This window comes from Stegodyphus dumicola, chromosome 7 (assembly GCF_044657685.1).
Source record: "Stegodyphus dumicola isolate Sdum_Otavi_A_Nest chromosome 7, ASM4465768v1".
In the NCBI taxonomy this organism is placed as follows: Eukaryota; Metazoa; Arthropoda; class Arachnida; order Araneae; family Eresidae; genus Stegodyphus; species Stegodyphus dumicola.
The window spans coordinates 164,119,189-164,138,336 of record NC_140774.1 but is presented as its reverse complement, the minus strand read 5'-3'; the positions used below and the strand labels follow the sequence as shown (position 1 = coordinate 164,138,336).

Here is a 19,148-nt window from a genome sequence, read left to right as displayed (position 1 = left end):
TTATACAAATATATTAATTAATTAAACATTGATTGAATTCCTATAAAATATTTTCACAAACTTCCATATATTAAAATAATTCAGATGAATTAAAGTTAATAAGAAAAATCATGCGCAAAACTAGCAGGAGTGAGGGAAACAAATTTTCACAATTTTAATTTAATTAATTCAATTTTTTTTTTATTGCTGGGAAACACTTCCTTTAGTTAAAAAATTAAAAAACGGGAGATTCATTCTTCTTGATGGTTGGAAGATGTGATAGAAAACTGGGAGAGTTGGTAACTGCATTATATAAAAATAGCAATAAAGTTCCACATTCTAGAAATCATAATAGTACTTCTGAATATTTATCAACCAACATTAGAATGTCCAGATGTTACGCATGTATCAATAAAATTCAAATTCTAGAAATTCAATGAAAATTACAGTAACTTTTAGAGTAGCATTACTTACATATTCACTACATATTTCACACCTAAGTGAAATAAGGAAAAGTATATATGACAAATTAACACCACAAAGGTAACAAACTTACCACAATGCTCAACAACTTCAACACCAGGCGATGCCATATAATACTGATCACAGAGAAACTTTGCATTTTCATATGCATCTAAAAGTTAAAAAATATTGTTAACATGACAATCAGGCAAAATATTTCATTGTTATGCCCCCAATATTAAAAGCTGCATCTAATTCACTTTTCTGGTGGAATTTATATGTTGCAAGAATTTAGATATTGGCATTTACCAAAACTTTCTTATTTAAATTAATACTCCTAGAGGCACTTAATAAACAAATACATACATAAATAAGCTATTTAGTACTTTCAAAATATTGATGCATATTTAAAAAAATCATATATGTAGTCTCACTTACATCCCAACTTTTCAGCAAACTGTTCAGAAATTACATAAACATCTTGAAAAAACAATAACAATAGCTGCTTATTATATTAAATAAATTGACAAATACAATAAAAGTACAATAATTCTTCATACTTGGGACTTTGGCTATTTCTGTCTGACTTTAAAATGCTGTAGAAACAGTTTTTAATGTTATTTAACATACGATAAAAAAGAAAAAAATGTAAGCAAAATTATATGTGCATTAATTCTACAAAAGTATTTAATGATTGAAAACAAAATAATAATAATAAAAAACTATCTGCAAAACTTAGCATTTTTAACTAATTCATATTTTTGAATTTTCTGCATTGTTATTAAACGGAAATTTTTCAAACAGAATTCGAATATCTACCTATTTCCTTAATTCATCATTATTTTTCACATGCTATAATGATTATTCAATGCTCTACAGTAATGGTTTCTGTGGGCGTGCATGGATATTGTGTGAAGGAATTGTTTAACATGAAATAAAATAATCATGACCCATTTTCATTATTATGAAAGTTAAAATAAATGGCAGTGAAAAACTGGAAGCATGTCCAGAGTAACGTCTTATTTTATGTCTTGAGTAAAATAAAACAAATTGCACTCTTTTTTTTTTAAAATAACAGTATGAGTGGAATAGGCGCTCAGATGGTATAATGGTTAGAGAAGCCTGCTATGGTACTGAAGGGCCCGGGTTTGAATCCCGGAGAAGGCATGGATGTTTGTAAATGCATAGTGTTTATGCGGCATGGGGATACTTTAAATATATAGCCAGCCAAACGTCCTCTCGTGTGGGTTGGTAGCAGGTAAGAGGAGTGCAAGACCTCGCCCTCCTCCAGATGCTCTCTTTCAAAACTGGGTCTCCTTCAGGTTCTGGCAACTATTCTTCCATGAAATTCATGGACAAGACAATAACAACAATACGAGTGAGCTGAAGAAAAAATGCAGACAATATAGTCTTGAATATTTAAAACTTGGCTTCATTCTTTTACTAGGATATAGTACTTCACCTATGTGCCTTCTGTGCAATAAAACTTTGTCAAACAAATCAACATTCGACAAAAGTCTATACCGAGAAAAAAGATAACGATTTAACTTTTTTTTATAACTGTAAATAAAAATAATTTGAAAACACTGTCACTGAAACAACATTTGTGTAAGATGACAATGGACTGCTTCTTATAACATTTCTTTACTTTATTTACTGCAGGAATTCCATTGAGATTAATACAATATAACAGGGTTGGCCAAACTTCATGTCAGTAAGAGCCGCACGTTTAAATTCAGGAATGTTAGAGAGCCCCATCTAGATTTTCTAAACGGCACAATTTTATATTTACATCATTATAGAAGTAGTGGAGGAGGTTTTAAATAGAAAGAAATCCATGATAACTTTGTAAAAAAAGTCTAAACTAATTAATTACTTCTCTTGGGACATTGAATAGTTTTAGTTTATTCTATTCCATACATATATTTTATATGCACGAGCCGCACAAATTGACTGCAAGAGCCGTATCAGGCTAGCGAGCTGCACTTTGGCCACCCCTGCAATATAAAGAAGGGTTGATGAAATGGCTCAGTGTCTGGAAAAATGTGAATATTTAAGAACATCTGAATTTTCTATACAGCTTGAAGAGACAACTTTGCCAGGAACTTAAGCTTTATTTTGGGCTTATGTGAGATGCTGTAAAAAAAAAAAAAAAAAAAAAAAAAAAAAAAAAAGAGATTTATTTGCAAAATATTTGGATATGAAAAGTGAAACAATACTTAATGAATTAACAAGATATTTTTATGTAAAAGCTATGCCCTTGAGTCATAACCTCTCCGCTACATCTGAAGGTGTTCTGTCAATAATAAGATGATACAGAGACTTTCTAGCATACATAACACAAGCTATATCAAATGAATTATCTACACATTATGTCATTCATCAACAGCATTTTGCAACAAAAAATGCTACAGAATGCTTATATGGATGACTAGATTATGTCATTTGAACAGTTAATAAAATCAAATGGAATCTTTAAATGAGAGATTATTTATTTAGTTTCATTTGGAAACTGATGAAAATTATAATCATTTACTACTTAACATGGAAGTTCATTGTTTGTCCAAAAGTGATGTTTGGATTGATTTTATAGATTCTTTTATTCAGTCTTCGTATTATTGGAAATTAAAGACACTGCTTTGCAGCTCAATTTAATTCAGAATAAGTTCCAATAAGACATAACTTGCATGATTGACTAATTTGACAAATTTAGGAAAACTCTCAATTAAATTTAACCAAAACTATTAATATATAATATCTGTATTTCAAAATGTTTTCTATACAAACAAAATCTGGGGAGAGGAGAATTCTCTTTGATTTCAAATCATTTAAAAACTGCTAAAAGAGATGAAGATTTGCTTGCTTGTTATTAACACTTAATGGCTCTTCATTCTGACTTCAGCCGAAGATTTGAAGATATTCTTCACTTGGTTAATCTTGACTAGATGTGGGACCCTTTTGCAAGTAGACCCATGAACTTGGATGAATCCATACTAATACAAGAGTAATTTATTGAATTATCCACAAATGAGGAGCAGAAACCAATGTTTGAACAATTTTGTTATAAAAACAGATACCAGTTTATATCCAGAATTATGGGTCCTGCAGAGAAGCTGTTGATTGCTTTTCCATAGCTTTTAGTTTTTTAACTTTATTGCAGTTTTTACTTTCTATTTCTATAATTTAGTTTATATTGTTAATAGCAGTATACTTACTGCTAATAACGATAAAGAATATACACTACTAATAATAAATACACAGTACTTTTAGACTGTGCACAGCCCTACTGAAAAGCTGCAAACTCACTGGAATTTTAAGATTTTTTTTTTTTGGGGGGGGGTTACCTTTATGTCTATCCCACTGATATTTGTACATCTGGTGCTATATATATATATTTTTTTTATGCAAGACATGCACACTTCTCAGTATTCCCTCCCCACACTTGTTCTCTCCACAGCCCCTTTTTGTTAAAAAAAAACATATAATTGTACAAACTTTATACCAAACATAATTTCTGCATCAAAATTCTAGGAAAAAAGAGATACAACATGCCTTTAAGTCAGGCAACAATATGCTGAAACTCACATAGGTGGGATCATAATTTACCATTGCTATTAATAGGAGGTCTCACCATGTTTTTTGCTGTTAGCCTTCCAGTCAGCTTATTCACATTAAGGTTTGGTAAAATGTAATTTATTTTCATTTCTTCTGAAACATGATGGCCAAAGAACTGATTAGTCAGATTTGTATAACATGTAATAAATGATTCAACTTATTCTGAAATGATATATATGGTTAAGAAAAAAGTCTGTGCACCACCTTCTTGTATTAGTTATAGTTAAAAGTTTTTCTTTCTAAACACGGATTTTTTCGTACTGACATAAGAAAGAAAATACTCCAATATTCCTAAGCTGTTTCTATAGTACAGAAAGCATATTATTGTTAAAAATGTGTTCATAAACACTAGACTTCCAAGATTTAGTCTAAATTAAGAGTTCAAGGCAGACAAACAAGAAAGGATATCTACAAAAATCAGCATCTTGGGTTGCCTTTGGAGCTGGTCCTGGGTGTCTGATAACTTTATTTGATAAGTTAAAAATTTCACTGGTATCAGTCTGAAAATTTCTTGGGCCAACTCGCTGAATACTTCTTGCAAAATCTTCACAGAATAACTTTACTCATAGCAGACTAGGATTAGTGCTCATAAGATCAGTTATACAGACATAGTGATCCTATTACACAGAACTAATTATCATAATCCATCTGAACAAATTTAGTTTGTTTGGTTTATTTTTTATGATAATAAAGCACCTCCATAGGATTAATGCATTTGCTTTTAAAGCATTAGTTATGGGTATCCACATCAAATGAGCAAATCATCATTTTAATATCACTAGACTTGGGTCTAAGAGGCATCAGGTGTAGTGAAATTCAGTTACATAGATAAGTCTGTGAAAACAAACAAACTAAAAAAAAAAAAAAAAAAAAAAAAAAAAAAAAAAATTAAACACTTTTGATTGGTCTTTGTTACATCACAAATCTACTAGGGGCTAAAAGTTTGCTCCCTCTTATCCAGCAAATGCTGCCTATTATTTCCCAGTTTGGATATTTCTTAACCGCTTCCCTTACAAATTTTTTTGAAAAAAATTGCAAAAAATCATCACATTTCTTTATTTTATTATTAAATACAACAAAATGAAACAAATCAAAATATGTAGGTTTTTAAGTTGAATTTTTAATTTTTTGAAGGTGTAAAAGCATTTATTTTTAATATCAGTTTACTATCCCGAGTTATCTCGGGCAACGGAAAAAAGTGAAATATAATCTTTGTATGATAGTTTTGAAACAAGGGACAACACAGAGTGATACCCGACATTCTACACTGGTATCTGGTCTCTTTCCTTACTGGCTTACCGCTGGAATCTCTTTCACGGAGCACAGAGTACACTATCTCGTTTGATTTTATTAAAAAAAAAAAAAAAAAAAATTTCCACTTCATAATCACTATCTGAAAAATCATTGCCATTATTTTATTTTTGTTTCAACACATGCATCCTTCTTTATACATTACTAATCCACAAGCCAACATATACTATACAATAGGGAAACACGTGACCAGTCCCTTCAAAAGAATCGTGCAACCAACAAAATTTGGCAAATTGCCAATCAAAGCTGCATATTTCCTTTCATTTCCTCCAGACTGAATAAAACTGTGATAAAAGAAATCGTACTAACAAATTCTGCTTCGCCCGAGTTTTCTCGGGATAATAATTAACTGCAATAAATACAAACCTGAGATAACTCGGGATAATCAGGCAAGCGGTTAATTTAAAATTGTGAATTTAAATTTCATTTTTAACTTAATTATATTACTTAATTTATCACGTAATGTAAAAATTGCTTCTTACATATGTGCAGAGTTATTTTGCTTTAAAATAATCACAATGTTTCACACTTTGATTATGAATTATAAACTAAACAAGAGTTTAGATTAAAGTCTCTATTAAAATGATTCTTGTTTTAAAAAGCGTTATACTATTTATTTTTCCATTATGAAATGCTCTTTCAAATTAAATTAAAAATTAAGATTTAAATTGAAAAATGCATTCTGGAAAGAAAGGATATAGCAAAAATTTTTTTTCTATAAATTTATAAAAAAAAATAAAGGTATAAATTTAAGAAAATAAAGAAGTTTACACAATTATAATAATTATTAATAACAAATTACAAATATTTGTAACTGTATATATATCCACACACACATACACATCATGTTCACAGAAGTCCTTAGATGGCCTTTATTTTCCTACTATTACTCATAGACATATTTAGCCAGTTACAAAACTGTTTTAAACATTAAAAATATCCCTGTTTTTTAAATTTTTAAAAAAAGTAAAAATCTAACTTTTTACATGGTTTCTCCTCCCTACAGGTAGAATTAGGAAAATTTTACATTCGTTTTAAAAAATGTGCCTTCTGTACTAAAAAAAAAAAAAAAAAAAAAAAAAAAAAAAAAAAAAAAAAAAAATTAAGCTTGAGATCACATTTAGGAGCCATATACAAATAGAAGAACAAAATGTTTACATTTCAGAGTAACTGAAAGTTACATATCAGTTTAGAAAAAAGATTTCTGGTGTCAGCAAGATTCAATGACAAGCATTTCTATGCTGAAAATATTTATCAATACAAATTTTTAAAAAGATATCTTTTTCACAAAATTTTATAAAATTCGCATTCTAGAAGACACTAGAAGACTTCAGTATTGGTCCATAGCTTACTTCCTTAAATTAAAAATTAGAAAAAATATTTCTAAATTAATAATTTAATAAAACATCATGAGAATATTAATAACACATTTTTAGCACACCAATTATAACAAAATTATAAATTAAAGAATATTACATTACAGTAAATTACAAAATATTACAAAATGGCATTTAAAAGAAAAAACCAAACCTTGAATTAATCAAATTTATTCTTAACAAAGAACTGGAAAATTTTAAAATTGAATATCACAGTCAGTTCCCCCCCTTTTGTTGTATGTGTTTGTACAGGAGTCACATTTTTTCGCATTTTATTTACATTATGAGTACAAAATTTTCCCAAATATAAGTACAAATAAAAGGTTACGATTTTGTAATTTTTTGAAAATTGATTTTTATTTTCCTTTCAAATTAAAAAATACCAGACCATGAATATATTCATCATTTAAAGCATTTCTGTATTTAGAAGTATATGTTTATGACCAGTGGTTGCAAAAATAAAAGCTACATATGGACTTTTGTGGATATGGTGTCTGTAAAAAGTGGTTATAACACACTTTTGTGGGCATGGTGTCCAATCCTGATACATTGAATTATGACAGCATGCTTGAAAAACAATGGCCTCAATATAAATATAGCATATTCCAAAATACATTCTGAAGGTTACTTGTGCAATACAGTAAAATTACCATTTAAGACTGCAGTCACACGACAGCTTGGATCAATGCACCCTATATGGCGAGGATGGCCATTAAGATTTGAACCAAACAAAGAAGCTAAAAATAAAGAAAAGATAAAATATATTAATAAGCACAGATATCAACAATAGAAAACTCACCAAGCAAATTATTTACACAACTCTCAAAATGGTCAGTACTCATGAACCTTTGGAAACCAGTTAGCCAAAATCTTTCCAAAACAGTGCCAATCTAAACACAAGATTTCTGACAGACATAATTTCTGCCCAAATACAGAGCCTGTTCGCACAACGATTTTGGTAAGTGGTAATAAAAACTCGTTTGCCGCAAAAGAAGTAATTGCAATCGTACTATGTTTTTAAAAGTCAAAATTATCGTCTGTGGCTTGAACATCTGTGGCTTGTTTTTATTCAAAATGGCGAATTTAACAAAGCAGTGGTTCGAAGGCTACATTTACACTTTTTCCGAAGAGAAATATGCATACTCTTATCCAAAAACGATGTGAGAGTCATGGTTTTGTGATATCTACAGTGTCGATAGGTAATATCATCAACAAGAAAGGAAAAAAACATCAAATTGGAGCCTCAAGTGGGACAAAAATTCCAAACAAGCATCCAAGGAAAAAATGGACATCTTCGACTATTGCAAAGGTACGTTATTTAATGTTAAAAGAAAATCCCCCTAGTCAAAGGACAGTTGCAAAATCATTAAAATGCTTGGTGTCCACTGTAACCAAAATGATAAACGTTGATTTAAATCTTAAGAAAGTGAAAAAACGCAATGTGCATCATCTTTTTCCAAAGCATATCGCTCAACACAGGACACGCTGCAGAATTCTATATGAGAAACACTTATCAAAAAAAAAAAAAAAAAAAAAAAAAAACAATTGTCACAATAAATTAAGCATGGGTGTATTTAAATGCTTGTAACAAAAAAAAAAAAAAAAAAAAAAAACCATTTATTATCATAAAAGGGGAGAAAAAATTTAAGTACATGGTTCAAAGAATCGAAAGAAAGTTTTTCTAAGAGATTCATGATTGTTGCTGGTTTTTCTTAAAATGGCAAGTTAAAAATAAAGAGAGTGCGAAAAATGTCAAGATTAACTCCAAATACTATCAGGAACATATTTTATCGCCAATTTTTCTGAACGAAATACCATCGATTTACCCATAGTGCCATCAATCTATGAGACTCCATCAGGACAAAGTTAGCAGTCACACATCAAAATCCACTGTAAATTTCCTAAAAGAAATGGAACAAAAAAACCGGTCTCAAGGCCATACCCTTCACTGATATCCCTACTAAATCTCCCGATGTGTCACCTATGGATTTTTGTGCTTTCAGACTTTAAAAACTGCATTATCCAAACGTTGTCCCAAAACCCTAACAGGACTCTGGAAAGCTGTTCGGAAGGAATGGGATAGAATATCTCATCTGCCACTTCAAAAGGCATTATTATCCTGGAAATTGCGGTGTCGAAAGATAGTTCAGAATAAGGGATGTGAAATAGAAGATTTAAAACACAAGAATTTTATGTAATTTAATTTTGTGAATACAATATACATCGTCTAAAAAATGTGTGAACAGCCTCTGTAGACCGTGCTCTGAAACAGTTTTCTTGGCCTGTATAATTTTGTGACATAAATTAAAGAAAACACACCTTCGAATGACTAATTTGATAAAAGTTTCTTAGCACTATTAGAAGCTTCACTGGAAAGAATTTTCATTTTATGACTCCCCAAATATCTATTGCTTAGGTAAGATCGTTCTAGTATTGTTTTTTCCCTTACACGAAAAAAACTTCTGTCAAAACATTGTGGCATAAAGGTGCCTACATTTCTATGAAGGTAGCTTTTTTCTAGATGTTGATTTGTATAAGAATTGAAGTATCTTTATGTAGGGGCACTCCTACAAATATTTCTATCTTTTCAAACAGGGACCAAACTATACAAAAATTTGAATGCCTTCAGAATGGGGCATTGCTGCGTAAGTAGAGTTTTAATATGCTACTTTGATAAGTTAAGCAAAAGATAATTCTACTTGCAAAGCAATACACTAACATAAAGAAGCCTACACCTTTATCAAAGTTTCTTTTTATAAGGTAGAAACTAATCTTTATTAGCATGTGGCCACTTTTATGCTGAGACATCCTTATAAAGATTTCTGCCTTTAAAAAAAAAAAAAAAAAAAAAAAAAAAAAAAAAAAAAAAAAAAGGCTTTCCAATATAAAGGTCTGAGCATCTTTATAGAACAGTGCTCTGGATCCACTGGAAATTTGTTAATTTCACTCAAATGTTGATTCTCTAATGGATTTATTAATTAATATAAAGCACAAACACAATTATCAGCCGATGGAAAGGAATGCCTTTATTCACAGCTTTCAATGAATATTGGGTCCATTTCTATGTCAGACATGAGAAAAAGCACATTTTACCCCCTTTAGTTAATTAGCCCATTTCACCCTTAAAATAAAATTCTAGTACAAACTACTATATTTTACAGTTTTAGTAATCCACTTCCCCTGCATAATGATTTTATTATTATTTTTATTTTCTGTCACGCAACAAAGCATGGACCAGTATTTGCATATCAGATGGTACCTGCAAAAAATCCCCCTCCCCACTATGATTCCAGTTAGTGTTTAAGAACCTAATTCCAAATTCTTCTACAAAGGTGAAATTTTTATTTCTGTTTCCTTTCTTGTTAACTAATGTGCTCTTTATTTTAGATAAAGAATATGCTACTTTTTTAAATTTCAACATTGAATTTAGACCAATTAGGGAAAGCATATACCTGCAGCACATCATTTTTAGAATCTTTTACCCTCAGAAAACTCTTATGTCAATATTTGTTTAATATTAATTTTTAGTAGAATTTACATCACATATTTACTAGGTTTTCTGAGAAATGAAGCAGGCACTATCTATTATTTCCAAGCACATGGTATCTTGCCAAAACGCCATGGGTGTTCCAATTCTCAGCAAAACTGTGATTGATAGAATACATATGATGGAAATATAATGTTAACAACACCTAATAAAGTGCTAGAATATGAACTAAATAACTGGTTTAAGAAAAGTTAATTGCCTACTTATTTAAAAGTTTATATGGAACAAGAGAAAAGCTGTGGAGAACAACAATTCAATGCGAGTGCCAAACAGTACATGCCAGAAACTAAAAAAAAACCTATTTCATTAACAAGTTGACACTGAAAATATATTTCATCTCTAAAATGCAGCCATAGATGGCTGAGAGTATATCAGCGGTTACTAGTTATTGTACACGTACTCCTTAAATTTTAAATGTAACTATAATTTTCATATATTTCTAAAACATATTTCACAGGTGAAGATGTGCATTGAATATTACTTACTGTGTTGATTGATAAGCATTCGTATAGAAATACGACTCATATAAAATCTATCCAAAAAATACTGTATACTGTGTTCGGTTTGTTGATCTAACTGATGTAATTCCTTCAGCTCAATTACTCCTTGAGCCATGGTAGGAACTACATCATTATGGCGGTTGTGAATTTTGATCAGACGTTCACAAAAGCTGAAAAGAAAGAAAAACACAAATTTAAAAGAAATCATAACCATCTAAAATTTTATTATTTATTAATGCACTACATCTTCATTCTTGAAACTTAAATTAGTAAAAAAATATTCTTTATGCTTTAAATTTCTTTAAATTTCATTCGTGAAACTTCTTTTCAAAATTTCAATGACACTTTTACAAAAGACTGGATATTAATCAAAGGCAGCACAATATTTTTTAATAAATTTTTCATTTTTTACTTTTATTGCAAAAAACTGCATATATCAACTATGGTATAAATATTAACACAGATTTCATCCTACAGTTTTATCTTTAGAATTAGGCATGCAGAAGTTCAAACATAAAACAGTAAGAGAAAAGGCAAAAGAAAGTCTACAAGTGGTAAATTTTCATTATTCTGTTTTTATAGATTTTTTACTTTTAGCTTCCAATGATTGCTTTATCAAATTTATAATCTGTAAATAAGTAACTGTTCATAATATTTCAAGAAGCAGCTAACTAAAATATACTTCTTAAATTACATTATTCTTATTTTAGTATTTCATTACCAAATCATACTTATATTGAGTCATCTGGAAAGTTCTGCAGTTTTCCAAGTTGAAACCCATTTTCTTCTAATTATTTTGTTACTGTTGATATGGAATAACCTTGAAAGAAGTTAATGTTTACATAAAGCTTTTGTTGTTCTTGATGCATAATTCATTGTGTTGTGACATAATTTTTGTTTCAGTGCAGTGCTAACAATGGAGAACCCATAAGTTCACTTCCGTCATATTATGATCTTTTATTTTAGAAACAGGGAAAAATGCTAGTCAGACTTCTCATAAAATTTCTGCTACACAGAGACAAAGTGCTGTCTGATGACATCAACTCAAAGGTGGTTTGAGAAGCTTAGGCACAGAAACTACACCTTGATAATGATTTCTACTCTGGGATATCATCAACTACAAATAAGGACCTATTAGGTTAAGATATGACTGAAAATCCATGTTATACAGTTCAGGAACTATCAGGCACACTTAAATACTCCTTAAAATTACAGTATATGAACACGCAAAAAACACTGGGTATGTAAGATGCTTTGATATACAAGTACCCCATACTTTAACGGAGCAGAATATGCTGGGTTTATTTTCTTTTATAGGAGTATTAACATAGTTTAATTATTCATGGTATATTTTAGTATTTTTATTATAAAAGTATTTGTATTTTATATTCTTTTCCTTGCTTTCTCAAGACCTAGATATTATGCTTTTATTGTTGAATTGTATCTCCTTGTGCTACGAGTTATTTACTTATATCTGTAAGCCTTGTGGAATACTTTGTGAAACACCAGGAATTTCGTAGTTGTTTTCTTAATTAAGGAAAAAAAAAAAAAAAAAAAGAGTATATGGCATACAAATCTTTGCTGAAAAGAAATACAAAAGCTCCTTTTTTGAAATGGCTCATTAGCGGATATGAGGACTACATAACATACAATAATAGTATAAGTGAAAGACCATGAGAATGCTGAATGAATCTTATTCAGTAACCTCCAAAGGTGGCTGCATCCCAAAAAAGGAATGCTTTGTGTATAGTGAGGCATAAAAGAAATGTATACTATAAATTGTTACCAAATTCAAGATTAAATTGGGAAAAATACTATTCCCAAATGGTAGTTCTAAAAGAAAAATCAAAGCAAAGCATTGAGAATTGACCAAACATCAAGACACTGTCTTCTATCATAATATTTGACAGTGCTCATGACATGCTATTTGACATGACACTGCTCAGTTACACATTCCGATAAATGTAAAACATGAATATGACTCGGAGGTTTTGTGTTACCCCCCTCAGATTTTCATCTTCCTTCAGGTCACTTAAATACCCTTTACATGGTCTGATGTTCACTTCTTCAGAAAAACTGTAAAACAACACCTTAATAATTTCTTTACAAACACTGGGAGGGGGAAAAAAAAATTCTCCAGTTACTGGAAAGATGGCAAAAGGCCACAGAACAAAATAGTATTTATGTGGTTCAATGGAAATTTTCTGACTCTTTTTAACCACTTCATTTGTACTATCAAAAGCCTTCAAAAACAATCATCCATCCTTCATTTTTATCAAAAAAAAAAAAAAAAAAAAAAAAAAAAAAAACAGAACTCTTTGGATAACCCAATATACAAGTAAAACAACTGCATTTATTATAATTAATAAATAAAAAATTAATGCTTGGTTAGGTACTTTCATATCTTCCTGTTGACCATGAAGGTTCATGAAGATCATCTCAAATTTGTGCCAATTATTCTGATAACAGTTTGATCACGAGATAAATTGATTGCTCTTTACAATAATTAACAGAAACAATATTACAGATATAACAAATAACAAAAATTAGATTATGAGCTCACGCTTTGAGGTTATTTAATAATTAAATTCATTAAAACTCATTCTAGTCAAGCACAGTGGCAACCCTAACTGTATGCTGTCAAGCACAGTGGCAAAAGTCTAGCAAATTTGGAACAGTGACAAAATAGTCAGCTTTTTGGCTGAGTTTCACACATATTTGCTACATATTTAAACAGTTGCACAGTGTTTATCATAGCATTTGCCAAACCACAGTCTTTAAATGTTTTGAATATGCACGCCTACATAACCAGCTCCACAATTTTGAAAATATTCCACAGTTTGTTATTCTGTAGAAGGGAGATCCCGAATTTTTAAACATTTTTTTAAAATGCAAGACAAAAATCAGAAAAACAGTAGTTCATGTATAGCCTTCTTTACAAAAACTAAATAGGTTTACTGTGGATCGTGATTATAAAACCAAAGCTAAATGTTTTGACATTACATTTATCAATTACTGGTGTTGAAATATAATGTTTGGACAGAGTTGGTTTCAAAAAACAATTAGAGAAATGTATGTAAATACTTTTAATTTTGCATGAAGGGATGATTATTTATTGTAAAAACCTAACAAGCCTAAATAATAAATATTATTATGAATTATAATATGAGTGTAAATGTCATTTGTTTCTATTTGGAAATGCATAGTTGGTATCTTTTTATTCAATTATGATTTTGAACTTGAAAAGAACAAAATTACTATTTAAAAAAAAAAAAATAGTATAAAGGGTACCTTTTCTGCTGATGGGGGCACTAAATGTGCACCAAAGCACCAAATATGGTAGCTTTTTTATATTTCACTGTGAATAGCTGTGCAATATTTAATATTAACAGTGGCATAGTGCACATTAAACATTATATATAACAAACATATATTACCTCTATTATCTTGTGTACCTCTATTATTACATGATCCATTACTGTTATCACAACATCATTTTTCCCCATCAAGCTTTACATACAGTTAGGGTTGCCACTGTCTAGTTAGATTTTGCACCAATATTTATGTTTGGCGTTAAGTAGCACCTTGTTACTACTTACAAAGTTAAATGAATATTATCATACCTGATAGAATAACTTTCAGTACTTTTCCGTTTCACCGGCGCAAGTCTCGCCAAGCAGATAGATGGATTACTCAGTTATGGCAAAGCACGATCTGCCTAAAGGGAGAAATGCCTTTCATGGAGGACAATCTAGGGGAAACTGGCTCGTATACACGTTACACATGGAGAAAACCACGAAAACGCCCATGCAGCCAGCCCGTTCGTGGAATTTGAACCTCAGACCGAACTACCAGTGTTCAGCATCTTTACCACTCAGCCGCTGGTAGACACTCTCGCCAAGCAGATTTTATTGGTGACAACACACAGCATACACATAAAAAATTTTAACAAATGTTAGTTCTAAGAAAATTTTATTTTAAAGGCATAAACTTTTTAATATTGTTTAAAATTTTGTAAAAAACAATAAATAAAAACCATAAATTTGTAAAAACGCATTAATTTAAGAATTACTATGCTTTAATGGTACAACATCCTGATCCACCGTTTCATATCACGTGACCCCAAGTGATCTATCTCAACTCACGTAAACTATGCTACATAAATCTAATTCTGTCAGTAATTATCTACTTAATTTCAAGTTAAATCGTGATTTGGAATACAAGTTTAAATGCAAGAATTATTTCAATTCGTACGAACAGCTTCTCAGAAATTACGTAAAACCGCAGTGCTTTACTTCGATAATGCATCCTCATTCGAATTGATGAATTTAACCCTTGACATTGCCTTTTCTATATTTTCGCCTTCGGATGAGTAGTGTGATTGCATCCTAATTGACTTAATTACTGCGAAGGGTCTTAGGGCATAAAATTGAGCTATCTGGTAAAAATTCTATGTAACTGTATGCTAGTATTGAAAGAAATAATCAATCTGACAAGAAATGGCTGCGACTTGTTTTGAAAATGAGGCAGAAAAGGTTAACAGCGAGGATATTCTGTTTGGCATTAGTTGTACCATTTTTGGTGACTTTATCGCTTGCGCCGGCAAAATGGAAAAGTACCTAACTTTCTCAGCTAAAAACCTCAATTTTTAAATCATTAAAAAATTTTTTAAATTAAATGATACTTATAAACACAGCATCTGAAATGTTGATTCTTTATACCGTTAAGTTCTAAGTTTCTTGATATTTTACTTAACATTTATACACATTTATATGCATTTAATAGCCAAGTTTGAAAATCTGGTAAGTAATTGATTTGCTTATGAAAATAAATCCATAATCAGATTTTGTAAATATTTTCAATTTACCAAATTTAATTACTTTATGCAGAAACATTTGGTACTTAATTTGTATAAATTTCATATTTTTAAAAAATGAATGAAATCAACTTACTTTTCTAAAATCTTTTCATTATTTGCATCTACTTTTTCATACACAAGAATTTCTTCAAAACTTTTTTCATACCTGAAAATATTTTTAAGCACTGTTATTCCAAAATTTATTATATCATTATTATTCTAAAATGTATTACTCAGAAGTACAGACTTTACAAATGTTTTATAAAACTAAGATTACTATTAAACTATAAATACAAGTAGATTTAAACCATACTGTAACTGCAATTCACATATACCAGAAACATCAGATCCAATATTAATTATGACACATGACAAATCTCATAAGAGAATAAAAAAATTTTATATTACAATATTAAAAGATATATAAATTAAATTAAAAGTATAAATAATACAAATTTGCATTTACCAGCTTTGAACTAATGCTACTGAGGGCATCTGTAGTAAATTTTCTGGTAATAGCTGTATTTCCTTCATTATATTTGCCAAACGAACAGGAAGTTCTTTTCTTAAAAAGATAAATGAAGTCTTTTCACATGCCTGGCGACCTTAAAAACAAAAGCAGAATATTTAGAGAAAAAACATGAAGAAACATGATAATAAAAGACATCAAAATATAAAACATATTTTAATAAATACTTCAGTTTTCCACTGAGAAAATAGAATTACCCAAAACAAACAAAACAAAACAAAAAAAAAAAAAAAAAAAAAAAAAAAAACTAACAAAAGAACAGTTTTGAAACTGTGATGTAAAATCACCTTAATTAAGATTTTTCAAGCAACAAATTTTAGAATTAACAGCATTAATTTTATTTAAATTCAGTCAAAGACTGATACTAGTCATACAAAAAAATTCTATGAATTTTGAAGGAAACTGACATGATCTTTCTTATTCAAGGAGCAAAATATTATGCAATATTTTTGCAAATCAAAGATGAGGAATTTATGTCCACCTTCTTTCAAACTTGCGGAAATATCTTCCCCCCCCCCAAAGGCATTCTTAAGTAGAATTTTGCCCAGATTTAAATTTCGACTTTACATGCTTCTCTTTATCAGGTGCTTTTTTCTAAACATGTTTATTCTTCAGTTATTTACTGTTCATTATGTTTTCTCTGAACACTGATTTAATTTATGTAACTAAACAAACTTATTCTCCAGATTAACCTGTTTGGAAATACAGATAAATTATAAACTGCTTTTTTCTAAAATTATAACATAGGTTATTTCTCTTTCCATTTAATTGCCTTCAGATTAACTGTGATTCTAAATTAATCATTTATGTAACTTCTGGTATTCAGGAGGTGATTGCATATTAGAAAATTTCAATTAAGAAATAAAATTTATTAAAAATTTAGTCATAAATGTCTGGGTACTTTTTTATTATTAACACCCTCCACCCAAAATGCTGGAAAAAAAAAAAAAGAGAACTGCTGAGCAATGTACTATCATGCTATCAAAAACTATTTATGTGGTAACCAGGATATGCACACAGTATCCCTCCAGACAATTTTCCATTTTAAGAATATTTTTGCCAGTGTGACAGCAGATTATAATCTCTCCTACATGAATTTCAGCTTTTTTGGCATAGTTATAGGCTGTATATTGCAGTTTTTGATTTGACTTTGATTAATAAAGACTTAGTGAACACAGGTTTACAACATACATTATATTCTGGGTCATGTGGAAAGTTCTGAATTTAGTAAAATCTTGAATTTAGTTTTCTAAGTGCACACAACATAATGCAGCTCATATAACACTTAAAAAACTGAAGTTTTCACTAACTGTATGCTTAAAATACCAAAATGCTCATCAACGTCCATTACCCACCTTGTCTGCTTCCTCCCCTTTTCATCCATTAATGCACAAAGAGGTGTGGAAATTTCAAATGACATTCTTTCTACTTCCTGACAAAGAAGCTTCCATTAGCCTTTTAGGAAAAGCTGTTTGGCTGATCTTTAGAATATGGTAACTGGTAGTTTGACGACATTTTGGAGGCGATAAAGGTTACTACCTGGGACTTTGGTAATAATGTGAGCAGTACTCAGTTCCGATTACGCATTATTTTGTGTGAGGGAAATGAGAGATCATGGGATATGTCATGTGATATTAATGGACGAATTACGGTTCTTTAATCGGAAAAGGGGGGAAATTGGGAAAAAATCTGGAAATTTTGTATTTGGCTTTATTCTGTGTTGTGTGAAACAGTGTTCGTTAATTTTTGGGATCCCATGGCCCTAACTAAAGTGAATTCGAAATGGGTATTTAGTGGGATTGAAAGGGGTAGTAATAAGTGTTTCTTTAAGGTTGTGCGAGATAGAAGTAAAGATGTTTTATTAAGTTATTTATTTTACCTGGTACCTTGCTGTGAACTATAAGTATGATTTTAAAGATCCTGAAACAGAAATAAGGAAAGTTTATCGGACACGTAATCAAGATTCTGAAGAAGATTAGGTAAGTTAGTATTTTTAATTATTTGAGGATATTATTTTTATGCATTGTTCTAAATGTAAGGTGGAAGTAAAGTAATTTGGTATTATTGGGAAAATTGTTATTAGCAATGATTTAGTTTAAAGTAACTAGGATTGTAAGCTAATTTTTATTAATTTAATGTATGTGCTTATTTATATTTTAAGTAGTGTTTTTGAATTTAATTATATTTTAATTAAATGATAGTTATTTTGTGAATTTTATGTTTGTAGGAATTTGGTATACGTTTTAGTTAAAGTAAACGTGCATGGAAATAATTTAAATATTTTACACTAAGTATCTGTAATGCTTGCGGTATGAATTCGTTGGTGACGTGTATAATATAATAGATGATTTAGAGGTAAACGTTTTTGGATATTTTATTTATTTTATATGTGGAAATGTTCATATTTGGAAAGGGTATATACTTTTTCGCAATCAGGTAATTTCATTATATGTTCTTTTTAACGGGTTTAAAGATTCAGAAAATTGTCATGTATTTTCGTTAAATTTTTGTAATTTATGAGAAAAAAGCAGTGTACATAGATATAGTGAAGAGTGTGCGCAATGCCATTTTTGTGTAATTCTGGGATGTTTTTTTAAGTAAAAATAAGTCGGCGTGTACATAGTTTATGTGTATGTGTTATTTTGAAAAAAGCGTAAGGAGTATCGTATTGTGCACTTTTTCCCAATTTTACAGTGAATATTTGTCATGATTAAGCAGTTTTGTTAGATAAAATTTCTAGCATAAGTGTAATTCGGCTAGTAGATTGTTGGAAGAAGTGTTCAGTAGATAAAAAGAAAAGAAACATGTCTTTACTTCGTGAAGACAAAATGGCGGCGGGAAAAAAAAATAGAGGGTTGCTGTAGGAGAGTTGGTCGCCAAATTTTCGCCAAAAATCGCCAAGTTACCATAATCTAAAGATCAACCCTATCTGCAATAAACTGATACAATGCATTTGGGGGAACTGCATACT

General features: G+C 30.0%; 1 protein-coding gene across 1 annotated transcript in view; it reads right to left on the bottom strand.

Annotated features, from left to right (window-relative positions):
- Positions 1–19,148, bottom strand: part of Pdk (pyruvate dehydrogenase kinase) — a 52,099-nt gene that overhangs the window by 25,642 nt on the left and 7,309 nt on the right. The window contains exons 2-6 of the mRNA XM_035367607.2: positions 16,115–16,253; positions 15,743–15,814; positions 10,776–10,960; positions 7,394–7,480; positions 536–613 (exon numbers count right to left, since the gene is read on the bottom strand). Of these exons, the coding sequence (XP_035223498.1) occupies positions 536–613; positions 7,394–7,480; positions 10,776–10,960; positions 15,743–15,814; positions 16,115–16,253 (561 nt within the window). The remainder of the gene's footprint in view (positions 1–535; positions 614–7,393; positions 7,481–10,775; positions 10,961–15,742; positions 15,815–16,114; positions 16,254–19,148) is intronic.